A 26214-nucleotide genomic window follows, 5' to 3' on the forward strand; every position below is an offset into this window, starting at 1 on the left:
ACAAAGCAACCATTTCTTTATTGCAGGATAAAAGCCCGTCTCAGAGATAAGCTGTCTGGAGGAATGTGGCACTCTGCACCATTTCCTGGGCATTAAAACTTCCATTTATTTTCAAATATTTTGCAGACCAGCTGGCACCTGGTGTATCGACCGTGCCATTAAATCACACAGAACTCATATCTGAGAGAGTTTTGGGATCACTGTGCCACCCAAACCCCGGCTGGTGCTGCAAGGCAAAAGAAGAAGAATTCAATACTAATATTTTTCCTGCAGGCCATGGCTCACTTGCCCAGGCACTGTTTGTGTGGCACTGGCTGGTGAGTGAAGGCCAGGGCTGCTTGCCTGGCACTGAAACACGTCCTTAAGGCTCCCTGAAATATAGAAGAAGACAGGGATTACAAGTCCTTCCCGAGCAGCCAGAACAGAACCCATTAAGGTATTGCAAGCCATGCAATTCAATGGCCCTGGAAGTATAATTTGATTGTAATTCAGGAGGTTACTAAAAGGAAATCCATACCAGGCTGAAAGATAAGCGAAAGCGAGGAGTGTATTTACTGGGAGTGCTGAAATGTGAGGTGTGTGAGTCCCTTATCTCCTTTGTCTGCACTTTATCACCACTGAAGGCAAGTAAAAGGGGAATAATATCTGCTTCACAAGAGAAGATTGGATTAAGTTTTCCCAGTGGTCTTGTGGGAGTTATTTCCATTTTGCTCCTGCCTGGATTAGCCTAACTCCGTCAGGCTTTTCCACATCTCTCCTAAAGGTCCTGGCTCAGGGAGGGGAGGGGAGCAGGGTTGGTGTGTTGGTTCTTCATGGGGGAATTTGCTTTTGACCTCAGTAAAAGAATTAGGAGACCTACAACCTCCTCCCTGACTCCTTTACTGTGGAGGTTTCTTTTTCAGATCCCTTTTTGTTATGCAGCCTTTTTGTTTGTCAACGTTATCTCTTGCAGGTGTTTATTAGAAGCACTATTTGTGAGAAGAAACCTGGCTGTGCTCATTTCTTGCTGAGGTTTCTCCTCCTGCCCTTGTCTCCAGCTCCAATCCCTCTCTGCAGAGACCTGCCTGACTCACTGCACGGCTGGGAAACAGCCCCAGGTATTTGATCTCTGTTTCATCTCCTGGTCCTGCTCTGAACACTGAAAGGGTGCTGGTGGGATCCAGTGTCCATCAGTGCCTCCCTCTGCCTGGATTCCATGGCAGTGGCATTGGTGGGGTCTGGATGCAGGGTGTTCTCAACCATGAGTGCTTCCTTGGGTTTGTTGAGCTGTCCAGGCAGAAGCTGAGCATGATTTTACACTTCACACACATTTACTGTCCAGATATTCCCATTTTTCCTTAGCCTTTTTCACATCTAACTTGCTTGACGTGCACGTGGGTGAAAAAGAGAAGGCACTTATGGGGTGTTGTGTTTTATTCCAGGGATGGCTCAGCTCAGGAGTGATCACAGACAGACACTTGGCACTTCCACCCAATTCCACTCTGCTGCAAAGGGAACAGGGGAAAACCTCAGCTTGTGGCCTCTGACAGGTACCTGCCAGGCAGTTTATAGCTGGAATGAAGGGCTGATTTCCCTGCTTTTTCATTTGGAGGGAGCAGGCTTAGTGGTTCTTTGCTCACTAATGGCCAGTGCTGACCAGCACAAGTGCCCATTCCTGCCAGAGTTTTAATTTTCAAGCACCACGTGTTTCTTCTTCTACCACTTCTCTTATTTCTCTCTGGTTACTGTTGTAACTGCTGCATCTTCTTTGAGCTCCTGGGCACTACAAGACATCTCCTAGATGTTGAATCTTGTCACTTTTGATAAATCTCAGTGAAGCACAGAGCTCAACTGAAACTGCAGCTCAGCATCCTGAAGTGCCAGTTCAATCTATTTCTAGCCTTGGAAAAAAAAAATAGAAGGGGGGGCAGCAAAAATCCTCACAGCTTTATAGCAGTAATAATGGTGGGAATGAGTTGGCTTTCAGAAAATAATTTAATCCCTGGAGTATTGGAGATGAGTTTTGAGTGTCAGAGCCTAAGGTAGGGCAATGTCCTATTGCTGTGGCTTGTATTAAAACAAAGGAACATTTTTCCTCTGGAAGTTCATTAAAGTTCAGTTTTATTTTAGCATTTTCCAGACTGAAACCACAAGCAGAACAACTTTCTGGAAATCCTGGGATATTGGTTTTGCCTTAGCACTGTCAGATCACCGGAGCACTGCTCTTCTATTGTTTTATGTGAACTTTGGGATCTGGAGGGATTCCTTGTGCTGGGAGAGGCCATGGCAGTGCCTTTTAAGAGGTGGAGAGCTGGAGAGAGCTTTTAAAGCCAGAAATGTGGCCTGGCTGCCTTTTTGCAGCCCACAAAATCAGGTGTCTATGTGTTAGACTTTGAAATTTCCTTCTGGTTTCACCAAAGAGGGCAAATCTCACTCCTGGTTTCACAACAACACAGCAGTTGGCATCACATTAAATGTCAGGTGAATGCCACAGAGAATGAGAATTAAAATTTGGCAGCAGTGTCTGCCTGGGCCTCGGGAGCAGAGTTACCTAAGGCAGGAGTTAGGAATAAACAGGATGCCCACCTGTTTAGCATTCAGCTTCATCCTTCCTAACTACCATCTTCATTTGTACTCTGGTTGTGACATACAAATCAATGCCCCCCAAATGAAATTGCTTTGTCTAATAATCCTTTGTGCCAGGGTTATCAATAGTTCATTAGTCTTACTTTGCATCTATCAATGAGAGGTGCAATTGAGAGAGAGAGAGTTCAAGGAAAGAAGTGAGCACGTTCTCTGTGGAAGGTGTCTTCCACTCTGGCAACCCTTTGTCTCCACTTGATTCCAGCCTAAGGTGTAGCTGTACACCCAATTTTGTTCACTTGGAAGCTTTCACAGGTTTTCATTTATTCCTGAAGAGCCCCAAAGGGCTCTCGAGTCTCTGATGGATCCTCCTACCATGAACAGCCATGACTGAAAACCTCCGATGACAACACCAGCAATGATTTTTGCTTTCCTGTTTCAGCTGTCCCTTGGGTTTTGCCACTCCTGCAAAGGCCAGGGGTCCCTTCCTGGTGAGGACTTGGTGTGGCCCTGCCCTGGTGACAGCAGAGCCTGTGCTGGCTGATGAGGGCCCTGCCTGGGCCAGCCAGGTGCTCCTCACTCATTACCCTGCTTTATGGAGCTTGACAGGAGACATTGGATGCTATCCCAGCAAGGTGGCACAGCTTCAGGCCATGAAATTTTATTCCCAGAATCTTGCCAAGTTCATCTGAGCGGCATTTTGTGTTCTGGTGCCTCCTGCCCTGTGTCACTGAGCTCTAACAGTGTGCCAGGATCAGTGTAGGTGCCACTCTGGGTCAAAGTCGACCAAAAACATCTCACACCCTTGGTGGTTTCAGTTTTGTATTAATTAGTTAGAACTCTGCATAGATTGACAAGGTCAACAAGCGAATTGTGTCATTCATTAGGTACCAAACAATTAGTGGTGGCTCCTGGGATGCCACCTGATTTCTTTCATCCCAATTTTTACTTTGTTGCAGCAGGTTTTGCTAATGATCAGCACACAATCATTTCACAATTCATCAAACAGTAGATGTGGGGCAAACCCCAGGTTTGGAAGGTGTGTGCAGCAGAGGGGGACAGGGCTGGAGCCTTGGCTGGGTGTGCTGGGCTGGCTCCAAATGGGATTTCTGCTCATGGAGGGATTTCTCATGGATACCTGGAGGCTGAGCAGCTCCTGCCCTTTGTCCTTCAGCTCAGAAACTCCCTGGACCCAGGCTGGGGTGGGAGTTGAGTCAGCACATCCAGGAGAAGCAGAGAGTTTATTTAACTTCATCAAGTGACCTCAAGGGATTGTGTTTGGAAAAACACCCAGCTAGATGAGCTAAACCCCTCTGGCCTTCTGGTGCTCCAGAAATGAGTTCTTGAACTCACACAGGCCATGTTAAGTGGAGCCAGGGAAAAGTTTTGACTGAGAAACTATTTGTCAGCATATTGTTGCCATGAATGTTTCATGAAGCCTTTGATTCCTTCAGATTTTCCTGCTTGGAGAACATTGATCATGGTTTGGGGTAACTTTGCTGCAAGAAAATTCTTCTTACAATTTATTTTATGTTCTTTTCCTTTTTGCCAAAGGATAAAGAAGAGAGGATTGATAAGTTATAATGTCTACAAAATAAGAAAAAGAAATACCTTTTGTTTCACTGCTGCTGAAAAAAATGACAATGAATTTTAAAAATTTCAAGCCGAAAGCAATAATTTCTTTTGAAATTCCTCACAAGGTATATTTCCCTTTTTTTTAAATCATGTGTAACTTAGAAAAGCGATCCGGTAGCGCTAGGCTGCAGTTGAAAAAAAAAAGATTTGCACATAAAAACAAGGTGATTTTAAACTGCTTCTGGTGTGACAGAGTTTTGGATCAATATTTCATCACAGGAAGTCGGCGCCGTGACTTTGAGTCTTGCTTTGCTGGCGTGGGGAGGCGGCTCTGCTCCAGTGTCACTCCTGCCTGCTTCTCCCTGCTGATAAAAGCCAGCAGGCAGAATGAAAGGGGACAAACGCCCCCAGCTCTGCAGAAAAACACGCAGAGAATGAAAGGATTGTGGTTCTTTTTGAAAGGACGTCTCTTCCCTCCTGGTGTCCCCACTATGTGTCCCCCGTGACCGGCTCCTGATGCTGGGATGCTTCCATGGGCACACATTCCCTGTGATCCCTCCTCCTGCACCTCCAGCTGCAGTGGGGCAGGGCAGAGCAGTGCCATGGGCAGGGGATGAACGCATGGAAATCTGTATTCATGAGAATCAGAGATGGGGAATTTCTAATCTCTGCTCTGCTCCAGGCCAAACGCAGATGTGATTCTGAAAGATTATTCCGTGAGTCAGCTCCAAGTGAGCTTTCCTCAAGTATCCTGGATTTTTTTGAATAAAACCTCTCCAGACCAGGAACTGAAGTGGTCTCTGGGGCTGCAGGGCTGTGCTGTGAGCTCGGCTGATGGCAACTGCAGCCACAGGCAGGACAAAGCCATGGGGAAACGGGACAGTTAGAAGGTCAGAGGAGATTTGGCACATTTATCACTGTCTGCTCCTTGCCAAGCTCTTCCAAAGCCCGACTGTAGCTCTGACTGTCACACTGTGTTTGGAGACAGATCCAAGAAATGACTCAGGGCCCATCTGTGTTGCCAAATAGCTTCACTCCGTGTCTGCTGTCTGACTGTCCGTGCTGGTTTGGAGCGAGCCAGCTCCTTCCCTCCAGCAGGGCTTTCTGCAGGGCTGCTGCCACAGGAGCACAGCGGATCCCCATCCTCCTGCTGCTGTCTCACAGCTCAGAGCTGTGGAACATCCCTGCCATCATCTCAGCTGTCTCAGAGGCACCACCCTGCTGCAGGATTGCCTTGGGGCCATCAGAGCTGGTCCTGAGCTGTGCCCTCCAGTCCTGCAGCTCACAGAAATGGGAAAGAAATGTTCAGGGTTGGACTGGTGAGGGTCCAGCAGGGACATCTGTCTGCCTGTGCAGCATTTCACAAGGGCATGGAGGGACAGGACAAAGGGGAATATACATTGGGATGGAATTGTCCATCCCAATATTCCATAGGTGCCCAGAGCAGCTGGGGCTGCCCTGGATCCCTGGCAGTGCCCAAGGCCAGGCTGGACACTGGGGCTGGAGCAACCTAGGACAGTGGTGGCACTGGATGATATTTAAGGTCCTTTTCTACCCAAACAATTCTGGGATTTCAGGCCCTCTTTATTTCTGAGCTGCACAGTTTTAGTAACAATTTAAAATTTACAACACCCACTGAGAGTAACTTTGGATGGGAACACGCAGCTATATTACTTTTATCCATAGTTTTATCAACAAATATAGCCTTTCCTAACAGCCTTCATACTCTCTTGCCTCAGGATTTATTTTTGAAAGTGCTATAAATAGGCAATGCTCTGGATTGGGTCAGTTCCCCAGGGAAATAAGTGCATGCCACTTTTATATGAGAGGTTAAATTCTGCCAGCCTTATACTGACTGAGGAGAGCATTAGGGGAGGTGTAAAGTAGGGAAGAACTTGCTGCTGTGTACAAATGTAATTTAACTAAGTACACCAATTGCATTTTTAGAAACCTTATTATAAGGTCAATTTATTTTGTCAAGTGACCAGTAATTAATTTTATAGATCTTAAAGAGAGTAAACTCTAAACTCTCTGCTCTGATTCAGACCTTGGCATTAAAACGGGAGATTTGTGTGTGCTGGGCTTTCAGAGATGCTCTCGGTGTTGGCTGAGTGATGTGATGGGGTGAGGGAGGTGTCAGGGCAGGGCAGAGCCCTCAGAGCCCTTGGCTTCAGGCAGGGATGGGGCCAGGCCAGGGCTCCTCTCCCCTCTCAGAGGCTTGCCCAGTGCACCTTGCTGGTGTTGATGCCTTAGGATTTTAAATTTTCTATTTTCCATATATTTATAATCCTGCAGTTCTTCAGTGTGTAACTCTAAACTCTGTGAGCTGCTGCTTTCCCATTTGGGGCAGACACAACAATTCCTCTGCAGGCCTGGCAATCAAGGACACCTCACTGCCTCAGGGCCCAGAGATGGGAACAAAAGTGAGTTGGGGCAGCAAACTTGGCGTCAATGACTTCATTACCTGAAGCTAGAATTGGGAGATTAACCCCCAATTTCCAAATAGACCAAACTTATAAAAGTGTGAAAACCTCTTGACCCATTGTCCATTTTTGGGTGTAGCCCCTGGGGGGCTTTGTCTGTCCAAAATGTACATGAATATCCTTCAAAAAAAAAACCCAAAAAAACCAACCTGCTCTTTATTCCCTGAATTCTGTTTTCAGGTAAGCCCATCAAGGCATCCTTGTTTTTGTGCCTCTGAGGCTCTGGGGGCTGTGGGAGGGATTCTCCAGGCAGGAGCTGTGCTGTGAGGGCTGTGTGTAATTCTGGGGTTGTTGTTCCCAGAGAGCTGACAGCCTGTCGTGCAGCACGAGCCACTGGGTGCTGCCTCAGCTCTGCCATCTGCCGTGGTTGCCCTCTTCCCTGCCTACTCCCCGTGCAAGATTTGGGTGTTTTCTCCACCCTGCTGAGCTTCCTGCACAGCCCATGCCCTCATGCCATGCTGGGGCAGCATCAGGAGGCTGCTGGGGAGCCCTGACCTGGACCAGGTGGGTGGAACCTCCCACAGCTTACCCACCCACTCCTCACTCAGAAATGTCTCTTGTTGTGATAAAGAAACCAAACAAAGTGAGATTTAAGCAAAGTGTCATCAGTCTCATGTGCTGGTGAGAATAAAAATCCCTCTTCTCCCTGGCTGCGGGAATTGGACTCAAAAATTCAAGCAGACTTTCAGCCTGCTGTTGTGTGTAAATGTAATTTACTCCTCCTTCATAATGAAAAATGTTTGGATAAAAGTGAAAAACCCCATTTTGACCCGTTTTGGTGGTTGGTTAGATGACTTCACAAGTCCCTTCCAACCCAAACTATTCTATGACCCTGCAGAAGGTCGCAAGAAAATCCTGACAGATTGAACATTTTGAAGGATGCCTTTCCTACTCCGGTTTAACACTCCAGCAAAGAGGAGAACAGCATGACTGGAGCTGAGGAGCAGAGAGTGACTAACGAGCAGGAATCAGCAGCAGGACAGCAGCCTGTGCTGCACCTGCCCAGGCAGCCCCAGGGCACGGCATGGGGAGCACCATATGCACTGCAGGGCTGAGAGCAGCAGCTCACACTGCCCTGCAGATGGGGAAACAGCCCTGCCCTTGAGCAAGGTCAAACAGAGGGATTTTGGAAGATGGGCAGCTCCAGAGTGCAGGATTTTATTCAAAGCACAGTGGGTTTGTGGGCACTGAGGGTGTGCTCAGGGATATGATGTGCGGGAAGGGCTCTGGCACAGCCATGGGAAATTCTTTAGAGCAGAAATGAGGATTGATGGGGTTACAGGAAATTTACAATAAAAATAACTCAGCAAATTTGGCACTTGGGATGCAGATTGTGGATAGCTCCTGTTCTCCTCTGTGCACTATATCCAAGTTTTAGGTAGTGTTTGAAGGAATTATTTCCAGCAGGGATGCAGTTAAATGACAACACAAAATAGCCTCTGTTAATGCTGTTACCATGTGTACAAGCTATGTAATGCTACTTTTTTTTCTAGTAAATGTATTTTCCTCCTAGTTTTGAGTTTCCCTGATTGGCTGGGTCTGTTCCACTTGGGATAAAACAGAAGAAGATGCAGTGTGTGGTGGATTTAACAACCTGTGGGATGCAGGGGTGAGGTCCCTTCTCCAAGGGAGGACATTATTGTATTTTCTGTGTTTTGTTTTCCTTTCTTTTTGTTTCAAGTGAATATGTCTGGAGGATGAAGGATGGGTCACTTCCCTGACTTGCTTTTCTTCCTAAGTCACTGAAAGAATTCAAGGGGATTAGGGAGAATTCAGAGAGCCATGGACAGAAAATCCCCTGTTCGGGATGGCCTTTCCCAGGATTTCAGTCTGCTTCCTCTTCCAGGTCTCTTCCTTTCATAGGAGCTTAAAAGGAGGGTTTTGAATGACCCAAGGGTGTGACTTTTGTTTTTGCTAGGTCAGTATATTGGAAATATTCAAGGCCAGGTTGGATGGGGCTTGGAGCAGCCTGGGAGGTGGCAGGGGTTGGAATGACATGACCTTCAAGGACCCTTCCAACCCAAAGCCTGCCATGATTCCATGGCTCTGCTGGGAGCTGAGAGCTGGAATCAGCAGGAATTTGCTGCTGGCACTGGAGGGGGTGGGAAGCAGCCAGATCCCCCTGGCATGAAGGACATCAGCACCCCAAAGCCAGGTAGGACATGAGGGCTCAGCTGGAAAAGCTCCACCAGAATCACAAAGCTTTAAAATCCATTTGGTGGCGACTGCAAAATGTTTTGCATAAACTCCTTTTCTTCCTGCCTAAATATGAACACATCCAGATCAATCACTGAGCTCAAAAATCTTCCTGGTTCTTTTGTGAACATCCTGCTTTGTTATTCCTTTCATTTGTCTTGCACAGAACAAGCCAGCACCGAGAAAATAACTTATTGTGGATGATCAGAAAGACCTTTTCTCCCTTGTTTTTCAAACAGCAGTACACAGAAATGGAATGTTGTCTGTACACAGAGTTGCTGTTTTCCATATATAACCAAGGTGTCACGCAGCTCATTATTTCAGGGAAAAAATCAGTGTCAACAAGCAAGGCTTGTGGCTGTCGTTGTGTTTATTAAAAACAAAAATGTTTGATCTCTTGAAGAAAGAAAAGAAATCAGCTCCTGGATTTTAGATTTTTTTTTTTTTCTGGACTTGGTCTTCTTGAAAAGCATCAAAAAATGAAAAATCTAAGGTGACATCCTCTGTTCTCGTGGCCCCTAATAGCCAGTCACTCCACCAATTTTTCTAAGTTTATCTTTAATCTACTATTCCCAAACTAATTAGGGACTGAAGGTCTTTGGACTGATTTTCATTTTGTCTTGAGTTATTGTGACATCTTTACTACAAATTCTTTCTCAGTCTAATTAAATTCCTGCAGCATAAATGTCATTTTTCATATCATCACCTGTGGTAGCCTGACTTTGCCTTGGTCTCCTGATGAAGGACTGACTCCCTTCCTCCCTGCTTCATATTTGAAAAGTTTGGCTTGCAGTAAGAACATCTCCAGGCTTAGCACAGACAGGGATTTCATTAATATCTAGGCATTCAAATTGATGGAGTTTTATTAGAAATATCCAGCAGTTGTTCTCTTATATTAGTTTTCAGAAGAACATTTCAATTTATGCCTTCCTCGAGGCCCAGAGGCAAAGGGCTGAGTTTGAGTCGTGCTCTGAGCCTGGCCCTGAGCTGCCAGGACCCAGCACAGCCCAGAAATCCTCTGCTCTGCTTGGAAACATGGTGCAGGGGCTTATCTGCTAAACAAAATCCAAATGAGAAATGTTGATACTTAATGAAATATAAGTTTGAGGATTTCACAAAAGAAATCTGCTGTCTCTGCTTTAATTTATTAGGGAGAGTTATGTGCAGATGGTATATACAGAGCTATTTCCTGACTGTACTCCAGAGTAAGTTGATTTGTGGTTTAATGACTTTTATCAAAATGAAATAAGCATTTGATCTTTGGATTTGATCTGGCTATATCTGCAGCTGCTACACCACTACAGCAATTACTTCCAAACTGGGCTTTTTGCCCAGGCAAATGGAGTTCGTCCTTGTTTCATGTCTCATTGACTGTCCTGATAATACACACAGTGCTACTGTAGGTTTTTTCTTCCTCTAAATTTGATAGGTGTGAAAGTAAGAGAGTAATTCCCTTTTTATTTTTGTATCAGTGTTGTTTTATTATAATCCATTCACTACTCTGGTTAATTTTATCTCGAAGCTGCTCCTAACTAAAATTCAATACAAGAATGTGCAATTTTCTCCACATAATCCTGCTATGCTCCTCTATAGAGAAACAAGAAATTCATTTATGAATTCTAAATCTCAGACCCCTCGTGGTAATCTTCACATCTGTCCAGTGGTTTAGAGATGAGTTTGTAGGGATGTGTTGTGCACCCACGCTGGGCTAAATCCACTCCTAATGGATTTCAGTGGAAGGCAATGGGGTTATATTTGGAATCAATTTACACCCATGTATCCATCTCTGAAATAGTGGGGTTTTTTTGTTTTAATTCCTGTCAGAGTGAAGCTGTTAAGGTTAGCAATTCTTTTCCCAGGACCATACTTCCTTCTTTATTTACTTCTCAGGCCAAGATTTGTCCAAGTTCAGCCTCAAGAGTTCCCGGTGGGAGATGGCTGTCATGATTAGGGGTTCTTAGGGCTCGGTGCTGCCAGCTGTGCCTTCCTGAGGAGCTGCAGCTGCCTTTGTGAGCAGGGTGTGGGAGGCAGGAGCTGCTGAGGTGGCTGGCAGCCAGTTCACCTGGGCCAGAGCAGCAGCAGGGAGCAGTGCCTGGACCAGGCCATGCTGGATGAAGATGTTCTGGAAGCAGCCTTGGTTTGGAGCCAGCAGGTCTGAAATCTGCTGATTCACAGTGGCCAGGAGAGGCAGTCAGAAGGAATTACAAAACAAGAGAAAGATCTTTGTTCTCCCCTTTTTTACAGTCACTTCGGGACAAGGCGCTTCGCGCTTTGCGTGGCTGGAAGGTAGATTTTAAACAGTCTGTTTTTTGGCTGGATATTTCTTAGAGATAAGCAATAAAAATGGCAATAACTGGGAAGTGACTGGTGGATGAGTTGCCTGGAGATTTGCAGTGCTACCAGGAGCTCTGTGAGAAGGCGGCTCAGCCTCGGAGCCGGGGAAGGTTTTCCTGTGCCAGGGTTGCTGCTGCATCTTTAGCAAATCAAACTCCTTGCACAGTACTTGCTCCTTAATCCAGGAAAATTAAACCACCAGCCACAGCTACATTGTCCAGCCATCTGCTCTCCCAGGTGCTCCCACGGCTGAGCTGAGATGGAGGGATGTGACCTAGAATCCCACTGCAGAGCTGGGATCATTCCCAGCACAGCCCCAGCCTTCAGTCTTCTGCATGGCATCAGATAAAGTAAACATCAAGATTTGATGTGAGAGCATATGTCCATTGCATAATTCATTAGAGTTTCTTCTCCACAACTATTTTTAGGTATTTTTCAATCAGAAGTAGAGGGTGAGGATTACTCAGGAAAAGAAAATGATAAGAAAATAATGGGGGAGCTTAGAGTGATGTCTGGGTACTTCTGGGACTGAGATCTGGCCATTTAGCTGTGTGTGTTTGGTTTTTAAATAATTGTTTCTGTCCTGGTCAATTCTACAGTCCTTCATGACAGCTTGGTGGTGGGATGGTGTAAATCCAACAGCAGAACAGGAAACCTGCCCCTTTTTTAATCAGCACTGCTACTAAAACCCCTGTCAGGCCAGACACCTCCCATCATTTCAGACTGTATCACTCCACCAGCCTGAACGTGGTTATTCCCAATTTCCAAACACTAAACACATCCAAAACCATTTCCCCTCTGTTTTGCAAAGCATCCACTGAGTGTTGCTGGGACACAGCGAGCAGAGTTGGTGGTTTCCCTGCTCAGGTTGTGCAAAATACCTCGTAACTGCAAATCATCACAGCTGCCACAGCTTCCTCTCATGTGTCAGCAGGCTGTGAGCTGCAGCCAGGCTGTGTGAACACCTGGGATGTTCCTGGGCTCTCAGGTTTGCCAAGCCTCATTTCACACGTGCAGGGTTTGCTGCAAGAAAATCAGGACAAAAATCCTAACCAAACCCCATGTTGTACAGTCACTGACAAGAAATGGAAGGAGGAGTTATTTTGAGGCTTTTCCATCTTTCCCATTGCTAGGAGACAGTTCCTGGGCACACAAGGCTCATCAGGCTCCCAGAGCAGCCTTCTTGGTGCCACAGCGTCCATGGCGATGCACGGGGCAGCTCTGAGGGAAACAGGGAGAAGGAAATGGGGCTGGGAGCTGCTTTTCATTTTCAGTCTTTCTGAGACACATGCAGAGTGTGCTGAAGGCAGCTGCAAGTGATGTTCCTGGGTTCTCAGGTTTGCTGAGCCTCGTTTCACCCCACTCGTGCAGGGTTTGCTGTAAGGAAGTGAGGACAAAAATCCTAACCGCACCCCAAACCCCATGTTGTACAGCATGAGCAGAAAGAAATGGAAGGAGGAGTTATTTTGAGGTTTTTACACTTCCCTATTGCTAGGAGACAGTTCCTGGGCACGCAGAGCTTGTCAGGCTCCCATTGAGGCCTCCTCGATGCCACGGCATCCATAGCGATGCACAGGGCAGCTCTGAGGGAAACAGGGAGAAGGAAATGGGGATGGGAACTGCTTTTCAATTTGAGGCTTTCTGAGACAAATGCGGAACATCTTTGTGCTGGTTTTCTCCCTCAGTTTTTCTCAATGAGGGAAACAACAGTGAAAAGGGAGAGTGGGAACCATGGAATGCAGACGTGGAATCAGCTGCAGGTGCCAAGGAGAGCGTGGTGCATGAAGTGTCACCTCAGGCTGGCCTTGGTCACAGCTTTCACAGCCTCCTCTCTGCAGAGACTGGAGTCACATTTGGGCCAAGTTTGTACTGCTTGGGAAGGTGCAGAAACACAGCACTGCCAGCCAAGCCTGAGCCTGTCCCTGATGGTCAATCCATGCACAGCATTACCTATGAGCACCTGAGTCCCACCAGCCCTCAGGTCCATGATCAGCACCAGCCTCACCACCTGGGACCCCAGTGTTTAAAATTCTCAGTTCTGACCAAAAATTATTCATTTTTTATAGGTGGCCTTTGAGTCATAGTAAAATATATGTATTGTATAGGTGGCCTTGCCCCGATAAGTCTCAGTTGTTCTAATTGGGCTGCAACTGTGATGTCCTTCAGTGGGCTCCAGCTGTGACTAATTAAGATAACTGGGATAAAAGGGGGTGGGTTGGCCAACCTGGGACAGCCTTGAAGGAGCAGGAACAATCTGCAGAAGAAGGAGTCAGTGCTGTGGCTGCCTACAAGAAAAGCACCAAGAAGGTATGGGACTTTAGAAATATGATGACAGCAATTTTTCATAAGGCACCTCAGTTTGGGCTGATTGAGGCTGGGGTTGTAAATGGACAGATCTCCTGGGGGTTTGTCATGGGTGGGCAGAGCCTGGAAAAAACCAAAGCTGTCAGGAGAACATGGGAATTTGTCATGCAGAAAGGAGTTGCTGAGACAACTGTGGAGTATCTCACACTGTATTTTTCACACTAATGCCAGATGGCCAGGAATGGGATCCCCCACGTTCTCCTCCCAGTCTGAGAAGACAAGAAAATAAACAAGGAAAATGTCTGTGCTGATGGCATCTGCTGGCTCCCTCATAAGGTGAGTCACTGCTTTTGATTGCTGAAATAATTAGGATTTCTTTCTAATTGGATTCTTGTGTTAACCCTTCCTGTACCATGGATCCCAATCATCCCTTTAGTTCCTGGCAGGAAGTTGGAGCTGGATGATCTTTAAGGTCCCTCCCAACCCAAACCATTCTGGGATTTCGTGGCCAATGAGACTTGGCAGCAATTGCAGGCTAGGACATTTTACACCAGTTGGGCTGTTGGTGTGGAACCCATCCCTCTGCTGCTCCCATCACCTACAGGACCATCCTGGGGGTGATCAAAACTCAGTTTCCTTTCAGCTATGGGACAAGAATGCCAGGAATTACAGGAGAGGAGACATGGGCAGAAATCTGAGGCAATATTTCAGTGTGGGGTGCTCTGCAGCAGGTTTTATTTAGGAGGTGCTTGACACATGCTCCCTGAGATCCCTGTGCTCCTGCCAGGCATATGTGCACATACATTTATTTTTAAACCCTTACATACAGCATTTCCTACCTGGCTGGTGCACCAAAGCAGTTTTTTTCCTTAGCAAATAAGGAAAAGAGCTGGGTAAGTATAAATGTGTTTCTTAACAGCCTTGTTTGTGACAAAATTGCCAAGTAAATCTTCACACGACATTGGCCTGCGAGTATTTGAGTCACATTTGGACAGCAAAGCCCACTGCATGCAGCTTTCATTACAATATTTCTCTCAAGCACAGTCTGTCTCTCATGTTTTTCTGAACATTGTTTAAAGAACTGATGAAAGGGCTGAAAACTTTTCCAACTTTCCTTTTCTTGGGTCTCTTCAGCTCAGTCTTTCATCACTCAGTCAATAAACAGTGGAGGACTCTTCTGAACTGCAGTGGGAGCGAGGAGGAGAGGGGAAATTAATGATATCACCAAACTGAAACTCTTTCAAGTTCCCTTTAATTGCAGAGGGCACAGGGAGCTCATTCAGTTTTAATTCTCTGATCTGCTGCTGTCCCCAGGGGAGCAATCTGCCTCTCCTCCCACGCCACACGCGATTTTCCTGCGCGGGTTCCTGGCTCCCAGCTCGGGGCTCCTGTGCTGTTCAGAGCCCTTCCCGGTGGGATTTTGGCAGGGGAACAGCAGCCACAGCTGGCACTGAGGTGGTCACACTGGTCCTGGGCACCACACAGGGCTGATCCTGCTCCATCAAGCCCCTGGTGCCCGTTTGGTGTCTCAGCTGCCAATATATGAACTGAGGATCACAGGATCCCACAATTTTAGTTTTTAGGATTTTAGTTGGAAGAACCTTAAACCTCATCCAGTTCCACTCTGGACATGGGCAGGGACACCTTCCACTGTCCCAGAGTGCTCCAATCCCTCTCCAACCTGGCCTTGGGCGCTGCCAGGGATGGAGCAGCCACAGCTCCTCTGCACAGGTGAGTGCCACATATCCAAGCTGTCCAAATTTAAAAGAGAAAACAACAAAACCCCCAAGAACATCCAAAAATTACTGCTGTCCACTGAGGAGCTTCAGCTGTGGGCACCAAGCATTCCCTGGCTTTGTCTCATGGGAAATATCAGCGCAAGGGGCTGAAAGCTGCTCAAAGAGCCATTCCCACCGTGGAAAAGCCTGAGGATTACCATCACAACAGGTCCCTGGGCAGAAACATGAAGCATAAAGCTTTAAATTCAAGTCACACTGATAAGAATAACAAATAAAGAGACCAAATTCCCTTAAAAAATGGGATTACCGAGGCCGTGGGGAAGAAATATTTTAAGGGAAGTTAAAGAGAAGTTAATCTGCTTTTATGTAATTTGTTTTCCTATTCTTCCCGAACTGGCTTGCTTTGGAGACAGCTGCTTTCAAGGTTTACAGCCGTGCATATGGTTGGGAGGGCTGGAATTGGCAGCCCTTGGCATGACAGAATAATGGCTAACTGGAAAAATGGCCGGGTAGATAATTTACAGATGATACAACCACATCAAAGCCAGTGAAACACAACCCATTCATTTTTACAGCCTCCAGACTGCTGCCTGTTGTGATGTGTCCCTCCTGATGGCTCTGCTGTCACACAGCCCTTCCCCTCCCCTCCCACGGACAGGACCCCATGGAAATCCTCATTCCTGGAGCATTGGACACGGATGGGGCAGGATCCCATGGAAATCCTCATTCCTGGAAGGTTGGACATGGATGGGGCAGGATCCCATGGAAATCCTCATTCCTGGAAGGTTGGACATGGATGGGGCAGGATCCCATGGAAATCCTCATTCCTGGAGGGCTGGACATGGATGGGGCAGGATCCCATGGAAATCCTCATTCCTGGAGGGTTTGGCAGGACCCCATGGAAATCCTCGTTCCTGGAGGGCTGGACATGGATGGGGCAGGATCCCATGGAAATCTTCATTTCTGGAGGGCTGGACAGGACAGGATCCCGTGGAAATCCTCATTCCTGGAGCATTGGACATAGATGGGGCAGGATCCCATGGAAATCCTCATTCCTGGAGGGCTGGACATGGATGGGGCAGGATCCCATGGAAATCCTCATTTCTGGAGGGCTGGATATGGATGGGGCAGGATCCCATGGAAATCCTCATTCCTGGAGGGCTGGACACAAACAAGGCAGGGTCCCATGGAAATCCTCATTCCCGGAGGGAAGGTTGGACATGGATGGGGCAGGATCCCATGGAAATCCTCATTCCTGGAGGGTTGGAATGGATGGGGCAGAATCCCATGGAAATATTCATTCCTGGAGGGTTGGAATGGATGGGGCAGAATCCCATGGAAATCCTCATTCCAGGAGTACTGGATATGGACAGGACAGGATCCCATGGAAATCCTCACTCCTGGAGGGCTGAACACAAACGGGACAGGATCCCATGGAAATCCTCATTCCTGGAGGGCTGGACACAAACAAGGCAGGGTCCCATGGAAATCCTCATTCCAGGAGTACTGGATATGGACAGGACAGGATCCCATGGAAATCCTCACTCCTGGAGGGCTGGATATGGATGGGGCAGGATCCCATGGAAATCCTCATTCCTGGAGGCTTGGACATGGATGGGGCAGGATCTCATGGAAATCCTCATTCCAGGAGTACTGGATATGGACAGGATCCCATGGAAATCCTCACTCCTGGAGGGCTGGACACAAATGGGACAGGATCCCATGGAAATCCTCATTCCTGGAGGGCTGGACATGGATGGGGCAGAATCCCATGGAAATCCTCATTCCTGGAGGGAAGGTTGGACATGGATGGGTTTGAGTTCCACTTCCTTCCTGTTTTTCTGTTTAAACTGGGAACAAGGATTAGTGTTTGGTTTGAGATTAATATTCAAGGATAGATTAAGACAGCAGCCTGATGTTAGATGACCATTATATGCCAAATGCTATCAAAATCTCCTGCAGCATCAAATCAAGCCCTAAATCCTAAAAGCTTTATACATTTCCCCCCCAGATTACACCAGAGTATCACCTTTGGAGCTGCGTTGTTCTTTGTTCAGCAATAAATGAGCAATTGCTGGAGAAATCCCAGCTGGGGTAGTCCTGGCCCTCCCTTGGCCAAGCCCTGAGTGAAAGGCAGATTCTCGTGGCTCAATTACAGAGCCACTAAACAAAATGGAAATGTTGATGTTCATTATTGATTTTATCCTTTGCTGCTCTGGAATGGTGCTAGTGGGAGCTGTTTTAATCAGATTACCTTAAAACTTACTTTCAGAATGAAGTGCTTAATTTATCCCCCCTTTTTTCCTTTCCCAAAGCAATAAAACAGGAAAGGATCAGCTGTGCTTCCTGTAGAGCAGCCCTTCTCTTTTTGGTTTTCTTGCTGTGTTTGTGTAATTCATCTTTTATCACTCTCAAAATCTGTTTTTAGAGCATTTTGCATTTGTTATATCTCCTCAAGTAATCGCTCATATTGGTTATGGAATAGAATAGACTGTGATTGTTGGAGATATAACTGCAAAATGTTTCCAATTTCTGGGAATATCAATTGAAAACTACATTTACTGAACATCCATCTCCAGCTCCCTGTGCTGTCAGGTCAGAGCTCCGTGTCCCTCCAGCCTGCATGTCTTTGGGATTCAAGTCAGCCAGGCTGATTCTGCTTTAACTGAGGATCTGGGAAGTGCTGCATTCCGAGTGATATATCCTCTCATAATCTGGGAGGTTAAATGGTTTTTCTGATTTGATTCTTTACTGCCTTCCCCATTTCACATCAGATGAAATCGGCTGTGAAATGGCAGCAAATGCAAGTGGCACATTTGTGTGCTGAGTGCCTGCAGCGAGCTGGGGATGAGGAATTGGCCTTTAATTGCCCCTCATTAGTCATTTGCTGTGTACAATATAACTGGCAATTGCAGTGGGCAAGGGGGGCTGAGAAATGCAGCCCCTGTCCTTACCCCGGGCTGGCTGAGGGGCTGGAAGTGGCTCTGACTGAGGCCCCAGAGTGCCCAGGTCCTGCCAGGTGTGAGGCCCTGCAAGCTCTGCCCCTTGGCTGGGCTCAGGGAGGGTGGGTGAGCATGATCAGAGAATCCTGGAATTGTTTGAGTTGGGAGGGACCTCAGAGCCCACCCAGTGCCACCCCTGCCATGGCAGGGACGCCTTGCATTGTCCCAGGCTGCTCCAGCCCCCAGTGTCCAGCCTGGCCTTGGGCACTGCCAGGGATCAGGGGCAGCCACAGCTGTGCCAGGGCTGCCCACCCTGACAGGGAACAATTCCTCATTGCCAATATCCCATCCATCCCTGCCCTCTGGCACCGGGAGCCATTCCCTGTGTCCTGTCACTCCAGGCCTTGTCCCCAGTCCCTCTCCAGCTCTCCTGGAGCCCCTTCAGGCCCTGGAAAGAACTCTAAGGTCTCTCTGGATCCTTCTCAAAGCTGAACCATCTTGTTCTTGTGTTCTCTGTTCATATCCAGGCTCTCTGTCCTGTTGGGCAGCTGATCCTGAGCAAAGCACTCAGCCCAGGCCATCTCCTTGCAAAACCATGGAATCAGGGAATGCTTTAGGGTGGAAAACATCTTTAGGACCATTGAATCCCCTCACAAACCAGCACTGTTGCCACCCAGGGATGATCCCACTGACCCTGCCACGATCCTCTCCAAGTGCCACTCAACAGGGGAACCTGCCTTTCAAAGGAACAAGTAGTTTAATCTGTGGATTTATCAAATTTAACCCTCTCCTGGCTGTGCCCCACCTGCATTCCCTGTCATTCCTTGGCAGCGAGCAGCTCTGATCCCAGCTCTTCCCACCACTCCTCTCCCTGACCAGCCCTTTGGAAGGAGGGTGGAGATTTCTGTGCCTTAGCAGACGGCAGCAAATCTTGATACCTGTATTTCACAGCCTGGCCCGTGGGGCTGGAGTGATGTATTTACTCCAGCACCTAAAGTCAATGAATTACATCCAAGCCTGCAAATGGTCATAAATATGATATCTGTGTGAGCTGAGGTAATTGCCTGCTTTATATATGTGTTTATCTTCCCTGCATTGCATACACAATGTGCATTATGTCAGGGAGATGACAAAGAGCAGCCATAATGCTCCTCAACTGCATATTTCTTCTTAGTTTATGGCTGAGGCTCGGAGTTATCTTATGCAGAGTTGGCTGCAGTGGTTTAATATAAATTAACATACTTAGAAAATGTCAAGAAGCATTAATTGACAATTTCAGAAGCCTACCTTGCTAAATACCAGTTCAGTTCTGAAGCTTGTCTCTGCAAGCTTAATATATGGAAAATAATGCTTATTCATGAATGGCTTATGTAACTTGGCATTAATTACGTGGCTGTCACAGATGGTCTCTCTACAAAACCAGGTGCCAAAAATAAAGTTTCAAGCCCCACAAGGGAACTTCTGAGCTGGGTACTCAGCACTTTGGAAAAGCAGGGCACATCATCCTGTGTGGAAATACCGACTTACTAACCTAATTCTGGACCCACTTTTGGCAGAGGATTGGCCTATATAAAAATATTTCACATCAGCACCTTCTCCTGTATCTCCAACGAGGGGATCCATGGCAGGAGCCCCCAGCCCAGCACTCCCCTAGCACTTCCCACCTGGAAAACGGAGATGACGCTGAATAATCCTCTTGATAAAAAGAGAAACAAGGTGAGATTTTTATCTGAACAATTAGGACCATGTTGGTTGTTGCTTTGCCTGCCCTCCAGCCTGAGCTGTGGCACAGCTGGGAGCAGCTGGTTGGTGTGGAGGTGCTCAGCTGAATGCTAATTGTTGATTAATATAGCCCTGGGTTATAAAAGCCCAGTTTCTCTCTTTAGGGTTTTTTCCCCATGCACCAGGAAGGTGCTGCTGTCTCTCCAAGGTTTCCTGCTCCTCATTCCAGCTGGGAGCATAGCCAGCTCCTGGGAACTTCCCTGCCTCCCTAAACAAAGTTAAGCAAGGCTGAGAGATGAGATTTGAAGGCATTTATTGATTTTGCTTTAATATTCTGTTATTTCTTTCCCATCAGTACCCTATTTGCTTTATGCAGTGCACTGTGCTGTAAGTATATTCCCAGAAAATGATGCACATAATGCTATCTCAAATGGGAGCATATGGATATCAAATGACAGCTGGGCTGTAAATCACTGAAAATCAGGAATAGCTGCGCTCTGAGCCGTCCCTGCTCTGCTGCTGAGCTGGAGTGGGAAGGGCAGCCCTTCCTGAGGGCCGGCTTTGCTTGGCACCACTGGATGCTGCCGTGTTTGGGCCCCAAAGCGCTGCAGTGATGGGTTTCTATGGCAACTGGCTGGTACACCAGGGGTGGGGGACCTGCCCTGTGCCCCCAGCTTCCCCTAGCTAGGTTGTTGGGTTTTTTTGCCAAATGCACCCTTCTTTCATGATTTCCCTCTTTCTTTGTGTTGTTGCTGTTGAAATACTTTCTGTGGTCCCTAAGTTAAGTCCTTCCCTGAGCTCAGGGCAAAACTGAGCCTAGAAATGCTCTCCTGGATTATCAGCAAGTGTTTATTTCCCTGACCCCCCTGCCCTCCTCTTCCTGCTGCTTTTCCATCCCATTCTCCTCCCATCCTGGGGACCTGTGGGGATACAACCTCTCCAAATCCCAGACTGGTTTGGGTTGGAGGGACCTTAAATCCCACCCAGTGCCACCCCAGCCATGGCAGGGACACCTCCCACTGTCCCAGGCTGCTCCAGCCCCAGTGTCCAGCTCTGCCAGGATCTGGGGCAGCCCAGCTTCCCTGGACAGCCCATTCCAATTCCTGACCACCCCTGTGGGAATCTCCCATGCCAACCCAACAGCGACCACTCTGAAATACAATCCTGGGGATCATTTTGTCTTCTCTTGCTTGAAACCTAAAAAAGAGAGAGAAAATTGCTGTAACCCATCTGTAAAGTGACTGCTTCAAATTGAATTCTGAACCCCAAGGAAGTGTCATTGAGAAGAGACTAGAGGAGCTTGCCCTGGGAACGGGGAGATGAGGAATTCCCTGGGATGGGGCTGCTTTTGTTCCTGTGTCACCCCAAACGTCCCCACGGGCACTGGGGCAGTTGTTGCTGTTCCTGTGAGCCTTTCAAATGTGTCATTCCCCTTCTGGGAGAGACCCTTCCTCTAGATCTTCCCCATGGCAATGGCAGAATTCAGCTGAGCCCTCAGGAACTGAGGAAATCTGTCCTGACCTGTGTTCCCAGAGGTGCTGCTCAGGGGAGTGTCTCTGCTGGAGACACTCTGGGTATTGCAGAGAGCCCAGCCTGGCTCTGGTGGGCTGCTTGACCATGAAATTGCCCATGAAATGCGAATCTATTGTTTATCATGCTAATTAGTAACCCCACAAGTTTATTTAAAGGTCACTGGAAAGCCATGGGAAATATCTTAGATGGGAAAAGTAGAAAAATCAAGAAGCCATAGGGGGTTTGGCTTATTTAGTAGAATGTTATTGCTGATATTTAAGATACTTTCTGAGATGTGCATTAAATTAATAAGGGAGATGAAGGAGTGTTTTAATATAACTTAGTGTGAAAGTAGCCCTCAGAATTTATTTTATTCATAGATTTTTGCATCAAAGGTCCTATAATGATTAATTTTCAAACTTACAGGTTTAAACAGCAAAATAAGAAATAATAGCTCTGAAGCTGCTTTGAAATACTTAATAAAATGGTGTTCTTTAAATCACTAAATGGCCTCCTAATGCCACCAGCACTTCAAAGAACAGTGTTCTTTGCAATATTTCTATTCAGTTTTCTGCACTCTGCAAAGCTGACTTGCTTATAGGGCACAGAAATATTTTCAAATGGGCAAAGTCAAGGCATTGTTATATCCCCACAAAAGCCTGGCCTGAAAACCTGCCCTGAGTGCTGGGGAGGGCAGGAGTTAATCTGGTGGTGCAGGAGGTTCCTCAGCCTGCCAGACTGCAGGACCAACTCAAAATCCAAGAGCTGGGAAGGATGGTGCTGTTCTGAGGGATGCCTGATGTGGGGCTGCTGCAGAGGGACTGACACAGCCCCAAACCCAAATTTTGTAGGAAATCCATGTCTTTTTGTAGGAAATCCATGTCTTTCCATGGACAAAATACATCTTCATGTCAAATCCAAGGGGTGGAAAATTTGAGGTTGCAGTTCAAAGAGTGCCCAAGTGTCCCCTTAATGGGTATTGGAGGGAGAGAAATTCCTGTTGGGATGCTCCAGAGAAAACAGAGAAATTCCTCCTTAAATCGCCTAAACTAAGAGCAGGATTTGGCCCCTTGCAGCTCCTGGGGAGGCAGAGGGCAGCTGGGATCCAGGCTTGAATCCTGTTCCAGGAGGGCTCCTAATTGTAAATTCAAGCATGCAGAGGATTAATTGCCAGCAGGTGTCAAAGATAAGAAATTCCTCTCTGATCTGGGCAGGGGGTAACTCTGAGTATTTCCCTGCATTGTTCTGTTCTTGCCATTGTTTGGGAGGACAGAAAATGAAAATCTACATGAGGAAATGGGAAAAACAATTTTGCTGCTGTCAGAAAAGGAGAAAACGCGGTGCAAGGCTTCAAAGGGGAGAAATTGTTAATTAGAAAATTACTGCTTGGAAAAAATATAAATGGGAAGGTCAGAGAGTTGTGAAAGGCCAGCCTGCAGATTCATGACCTGCCCTGAGCCAAGGGTTACACGCAGCCCGCCCCAGCAATTTACTCGGGTTCCGTCCTCCTTGTGCTGTGGGAAAATGAGTGAATGTGGCAATTAGTGGAGCTGCTGATTGACTCCTGGCCATGGCAGCTCCGGGCCCCCTGCACAGGGCTCAGCCTGGGAGGTCCTGCCACCCCTCTGCTCCTCAGGAGGGTGCGGAGCCTCCCCAGGCCTTTAATGAGGGGTGCTCCCTGTGGAGAGCACAAAACAGGAGGGCCTTCAGCAGGTGATTTCCTGCAGCCCCCAAGGGCCAGCTTGTCTGGTTTTGTTGTCTTTGCAGCTGGCAGGGAAGGAGATTCCTGTTGAAAGGAGCAGGGCATGAACCTGAGGGAAGCACCTTGCTGGCCTGGGAGCATCCACAAAGGGAATTTCTGCTGAGGAGCAGCACTCTGCAAAGGCAGCCTTTGGTTTGCTCTCCATCCACACAAACAAAGGTCACTGATGAGTTAGCCCCTGGCACGGAGCTGGGATCAGGAAAAGGTGAGGGAAAAGGAGGGGCTGGCACTGCCCAGGCTCCCCAGGGAATGGGAACATTCCCAAGGCTGCCAGAGCTCCAGGGGTGTTTGGACAGCACTGCCAGGGATGCCCAGGGTGGGACTGGGGGTGTTTGGGCAGGAGCTGGACCCTGATCCTTGTGGGTCCCTTCCAGCTCAGGATATTCCCTGACCCTCAAAAGGAACTCACCTGACCAGGCTGATACTGGTGTGGAGCATTGAACCAGCATCACAGCAGAACAGCCAGGCTAGAGAGGAAGGGATTAAAATCATGCAATGATTGGGGTAGAAGGGACCTTACAGATGATTACTGATCATTCCAGCCCCCTGCCATGGCTCTTGCAGATCCTTAGGACACACAAAATGCATAATTTCAATCATCACATTTCATATGTGACAGAAAAGCCATGGCACCCCTGTAATGAGGCAAAGCAGGGCATGGAATAAATAACTGCAGCCAGAAATAATGAATTATAATGTATAATAATGAATTGTAAGTGCCACAGCTGGCTGATGGGGCTGTTTCAGAGCCCTGGTGTGTCTGAGGCGATGATGCTGCCCTGAGATCTCGGCTGGTACATAAGTCACAAACCAGCGTGGCTTTAGGAGTTTTGCCATCACCTCAGCAGGACTGAGGCACAATCATTATTTGGGATCCTCTCAATCATTATTTGGGGTCTTCTCTGCAGTATTTACATGGATGGAAATGGCCAGTGGGCCTTTGGGGTTTATCTGAAAAGGAGAAAACTGTTGCTGCAGCCTTGTGTGCCTCTGCCTGCAGAAGGATCCTGGCCCACACAGCCCCAGAAAAGCCAAGGCTGGGGTTTAAATTAGCACCCAGCTTTTTGGCACAGCAATCAGGAGCAGCAAAGCAGGCAGAGTGAGAGTTTGGGAGTGCCTGAGGGGCTGGCAGCAAGCAGGGAAGGACATTCATCCTGAGCAGGAGACCCAGCCCCAAATACCCAGGCAGGAAAGGAGAGACCCCTGTGCTTCTGCACTCCTCCTGCTGGGGCTGAGCATCCTGGGGGATTTACAGCACAGAAACAGCTCTGAAATGCCATTCACGGCATTCTCCAGCCTCCCTTCTTCCTGGAAATATCACTGTCAGCTCAGGAAAAGTCATTAGCAATGAGGTATTGAGTCCCAAGATACGAAGAACAGGTTTTAATTCCTTTCATTGGACTAAACCAATTTCTTAGGGATATTGTGGAAATATTTGCATTTGGATTTCAACCCTAAAGTAATTAAGGAAATATTCCAGATGGATGCAATGAAGTTTTTCTTTACTTCTCTAGAAGAAGGGTGCTCTGAGGAGCCACTCTCTCGAACAAGTGGGATGAGTAATTCCTTTGCTCAGTCTCCACATCCATTTTGGACCACGTTGGTGAAATAAAAGCAAGTGGGATTAAGTCCAGAGGAAGTTCCAATGGGCATTTTGGATTTTGACAGCTGTCCTTGACATCATAGTGGACAAGGGGAATGGCTTTAAACTGCCAGAGCGTAGAGTTTGATGAGCTATTGGGAAGGAATTGTTCCCTGTGAGGGTGGGCAGGCCCTGGCACAGGGTGCCAGGCTGGAAGTGTCCAAGGCCAGGTTGGACAGGACTTGGAGCACCCTGGGATAATGGAAGGTGTCCCCTGGCAGGGGGTGGAACAAAATGAACTTTAACAAAATGAGCTCCAACAAAATGAAGTTTTTCTTTTCCAACCCAAACCATTCTGGGATTTTTATGATCATGCTTGTCCATCCTCCCTGAGCCCCACCAGGTAATTCCTGTAGTGCAAAGCCTGCAGAGTTCATTCTCCTGAGCAGCTTCCTATCTGGATAGGTTTCCTTTCCTCTCTTGCTGTAAGGGGAACGTGCACTCCAGCAGAATTTGAAGTCACTGGCACGGAATAAGGCAGTGAGAGCACACGAGGAAACTGGAGGGATGTGCAGGTGTGAGGAGTGGATGGAATTGTAATGAGGGAGCTCGAGAAAAGACTGGGGATATGTAACACTGAAGAGTAAAAGATAAGCAAAGCAGAATGTCCAGGGCTGACAGTATCCCAGCAACAATAAATTCTGTGTGTGATAGGGCTGGAGGAGAGAGCTGGGGACTGACAGCTCTCTAATCTCCTGCCAGAATCCCTGGTCACCAGTTCCCTGCTCAATGTCAGCTGCAAGGTGTGAAGCACACACAGGGACACGGGGTTTGTGCAGCAGCTGCTCCAGGAACACCATTCCCAGGATGGAGGTGACACCCAGACCAGCATCAGGACTGAGAATTACCTTCCCTCCCAGCTCAGGTGGAAGTGCTGACACTGCTGCTGGGCACTTTGGGTTTGTGTTTTCTGCCCTGAGGTGATGCTGGCCTCAGCACATCTGCTCCCAAGGAAAAGGAAGGGCTGCCGGCCACAGGGATCAGTTTGTCAATGTAACAGGGCCTCTGTGGAGCCAAATAAATGAGAATTTCCTGTGGGTGAGCATCTGAGTGGCAGTAAATGGTATCAAAGAGAAGATCTGCACATTTTTTTGAGGAAGAGGGGACAGGAGGCTCACGCAGGTGGACTTAGGCAAGCAGCCAGTGCTGGGAGAGAAAGTGATAAATTGATGTCTTGGAAAAGCCTGAATGGAGGAATAATAACCATCAACAGCAGAAGGCAGTGAATGAGATGGATTCTCACCTCTAGAAGCTTCCTGTGTTTATTATTGATGGCACTGCAGGTTTTATTTCTCTGCTTTTTGTAGTTTTCAGTACAATCTGGTTAGGAATTCAACATGCCAAGGCAGGTGATGGAAGGATTTTGGAAGGAAAGTGAAAAATGACATAAATGAGCTGCAACAACAGCCCTGCTCTGGCAAGGAGTACAACTGGAGGTAAT

At 47.5% G+C, this 26214-nt stretch overlaps 1 protein-coding gene across 4 annotated transcripts in view; it reads left to right on the top strand.

Moving 5' to 3' along the window:
* Positions 1-26214, top strand: part of LOC106629547 (uncharacterized) — a 121570-nt gene that overhangs the window by 74040 nt on the left and 21316 nt on the right. The window contains exons 5-9 of one of the 4 annotated variants that reach the window (XM_074550320.1): positions 953-1097; positions 1422-1529; positions 12836-13457; positions 13686-13790; positions 15769-16453. In XM_074550320.1, coding sequence (XP_074406421.1) covers positions 953-1097; positions 1422-1529; positions 12836-13227 — 645 coding nt within the window. In that variant the 3' untranslated portion in view covers positions 13228-13457; positions 13686-13790; positions 15769-16453. Of the gene's footprint in view, positions 1-952; positions 1098-1421; positions 1530-12835; positions 13791-15768; positions 16454-26214 lie in introns of those variants that run through there. The other 3 variants (XM_074550321.1, XM_074550319.1, XM_074550322.1) reach the window with 3 other exon arrangements.

This window comes from Zonotrichia albicollis, chromosome 12 (assembly GCF_047830755.1).
Source record: "Zonotrichia albicollis isolate bZonAlb1 chromosome 12, bZonAlb1.hap1, whole genome shotgun sequence".
NCBI lineage: Eukaryota > Metazoa > Chordata > Aves > Passeriformes > Passerellidae > Zonotrichia > Zonotrichia albicollis.